The sequence below is a fragment of the Amphiprion ocellaris genome, chromosome 12 (genome assembly GCF_022539595.1).
Source record: "Amphiprion ocellaris isolate individual 3 ecotype Okinawa chromosome 12, ASM2253959v1, whole genome shotgun sequence".
Lineage (NCBI taxonomy): Eukaryota > Metazoa > Chordata > Actinopteri > Pomacentridae > Amphiprion > Amphiprion ocellaris.
The window spans coordinates 36,703,130-36,705,767 of record NC_072777.1 but is presented as its reverse complement, the minus strand read 5'-3'; the positions used below and the strand labels follow the sequence as shown (position 1 = coordinate 36,705,767).

Sequence of the window (2,638 nt, the reverse complement as noted above, 5' to 3'; positions counted from 1 at the left end):
TGTAAGTAATACACAATAGGTGAATTTTAATATAAATTAATATAAAATATGAGGATTCTGAATCAATGGCACAGTGAGAAATGACAGAGAAAATTTTAGGCTTTATTTTTTTAAAAGTTCCAGAGATATAGTAATTCAAATATAGAGAGTGTTTGATATCAGTGTAGAATTTCTTAGATACCAATATAAATATCTCTAGTATAAAAAAGTTTCAAGCAAGTCAGAGATGATCAAGCAAAAGGCCTCTGATGATTTGAGATGGAAGAACACGATTATGCATTCATGCACTAAAGAAGGCTTTGTGCTGATCCCAGGTCTGCTCTGTTATAATCCTGCTGCCATGGCTCCTTATGACTCGGTTCACGATCAAACAATGACTAAAGTTACAGCTGGAGATTCAGATCACACTGTTCCATTAACAGACCACAGCACTGAGTGCAACAGCAGAATAAGGAAATACTGCTCTGAGGTCAGTACGTCACACAAACGTGATGGCACTGAACTGATGGAGCCAAATGCATCCATTGTATTAATGCAAAAAAGTAATTAAAAAAACACACAGTACACCATGTTTCTAAACTACCACCACAAAACCAAGTGATCACACCTGTATTTAACAGATAATTCATGACAAAACATCACTGTATTATCATCTAATGAGTCGAAATGAACCATCTAATATCAGACAATAACGTCTCTGTTCAACAGTCAGATTTAATCCTGACCTTACATTCTTATTTGGCATATAAATGTTTTAACACACATTCCTGCATCAGTATGTCAGAAATATGCAGGTATAGATGTGTATATCACTGAATTAATGAGCTTCATTCAGGTGAGTGTTTGTGTTTCTCTGTTATTCAAGTTTCCAGACTGATTCAGCCTCTTAAATATATTACTATCATGGTGGAAGGACACTGGATCATGTAGACACTTCATATTTCATGTAGAACATAAAAGACATGGTTTATGGTTTGTATAGATTACAGATTTATTTTCATATGATATGACATATTTTAGGAGGGGAAAAAACACACGATCTGTAAGCATAAGTGTACTTGTTTACTTTTAAATGAAGATGATCTCTATAGAAAATAATCTGAATTACTTTTTAAACTCCACACATCTCATGTTTCTATTAACATGACATACAGTTCATTTGGCAGTTTCAATGTAAACACAACCACTTTTACTGTCATTTACTGTTATATTTATGATATTAATTAGAAGCTGTTGCACCTCAAACTTTGATTCACTATAATTTTGTGTTAGTAAAATCACCTTGGAATATTTTCCCAGAAATGATCATTCTGAAGGCTGATCTGAACCAGCTGTAAAAGAAAGCATAAATGAAGGGATTCAGCATTGAATTAATCAGCGCAAGCCAGCTAAGCATTTCCATCACAGGAACTATAACTGAATTATTAACAGAAGGAAGAAAGGTGATGTAAAGAAAGAAAGGAGTCCAGCACAGAAGGAAAACTCCCAGAACAATAGCCAGAGTTTTGGTGGCTTTTCTCTCCATCTTACTAACAGCTGCTCCAGACTTTGTTGTGTTCTGGAGGCTTCGTGCTTGTTTCTGTGCAACCAGGAAAATCTTCAGGTAGATACACAACATTATGAGCACTGGGAGGTAAAAGGATAATATAGGTCCAATGGTGTTTGCCATGAGAACTTCAATAAAATACTTTTCCTCACACTTTTCATTGCCTAATCCAGAAATTGTGACCCCAATTCCAATTAGAGCAGAAAACCCCCAGATCACCAGGATCATGTTCACAACAACACAAGGATTGATTTTAGCTCTGTAAGTCAGAGGCTGACACACTGCATAGTATCTGTCCACAGAAATACAGCAGAGGTTCAGGATAGAACAAGTGCTCAGTGAAATATCAAAGCTGCTTCGCACTTTGCAGAGTAAACCTTCATGATACAAACAGGAGCTGAGAGAGAACGCCATGCTGAAAGGAAAAACTACAGTCCCAACGAGCAGGTCGGCCACAGCCAGAGACAGGACGAGAGAGTTAGTGGGAGTGTGCAGCTGCTTGAAGTACATGATGGAGATGATTACCAGGAGGTTTCCGCTCACTGTGGTCACAGACAGTACTGTAAGAAAAGCATATAACAGTACACATATAACCGAAGGACTGTTGGAAAGGATGTAGCTGAAGTTGTCTTTCACATAGCAGGGATGGGTGTGAGTCACAGTATCAGTACTGTTCACAGTAACTACTGCTTCCATGTTTCAGGGTTTATATCATTCAATACAATTCATACATTAAACTATACAATTCCAGCTGCTGCATCAGCCTGAAACTATATTTGAACCAACCTCTCCTGCAGTCCAGGCCTTCTAATAAGCTCATGACATAAAGAAACAATAGATAAGAGAGAGCACCTTGAGAACTGTCCAATCACATGAGATCAAAAGATAAAACTGGTGGGAGTGTCTAGTAATTCTGACATAACTATTGTGGTGTATTTTCATCAGACTACCACACTCACTGAATTACTCAAAATTGGTATAACACATTTGAGAAAAGGAAACAAAAAAAGGGATCTGAGTCCATGTTGTTCAGTCCTCTGGCAGATCCATTGTCCACCACATACAGAGCAGCTGAAACAAGCAGAGCTGTTC

At 37.5% G+C, this 2,638-nt stretch overlaps 1 protein-coding gene across 1 annotated transcript; it reads right to left on the bottom strand.

The window, feature by feature from the left end:
- Positions 1-1,234: 1,234 nt before the first annotated feature.
- LOC111567872 (trace amine-associated receptor 1-like) lies at positions 1,235-2,242 on the bottom strand. The gene has a single exon (XM_023269234.2). It carries the CDS (start codon positions 2,240-2,242, stop codon positions 1,256-1,258), a length of 987 nt encoding a protein of 328 aa, XP_023125002.1. The 3' UTR covers positions 1,235-1,255.
- Positions 2,243-2,638: the final 396 nt, after the last annotated feature.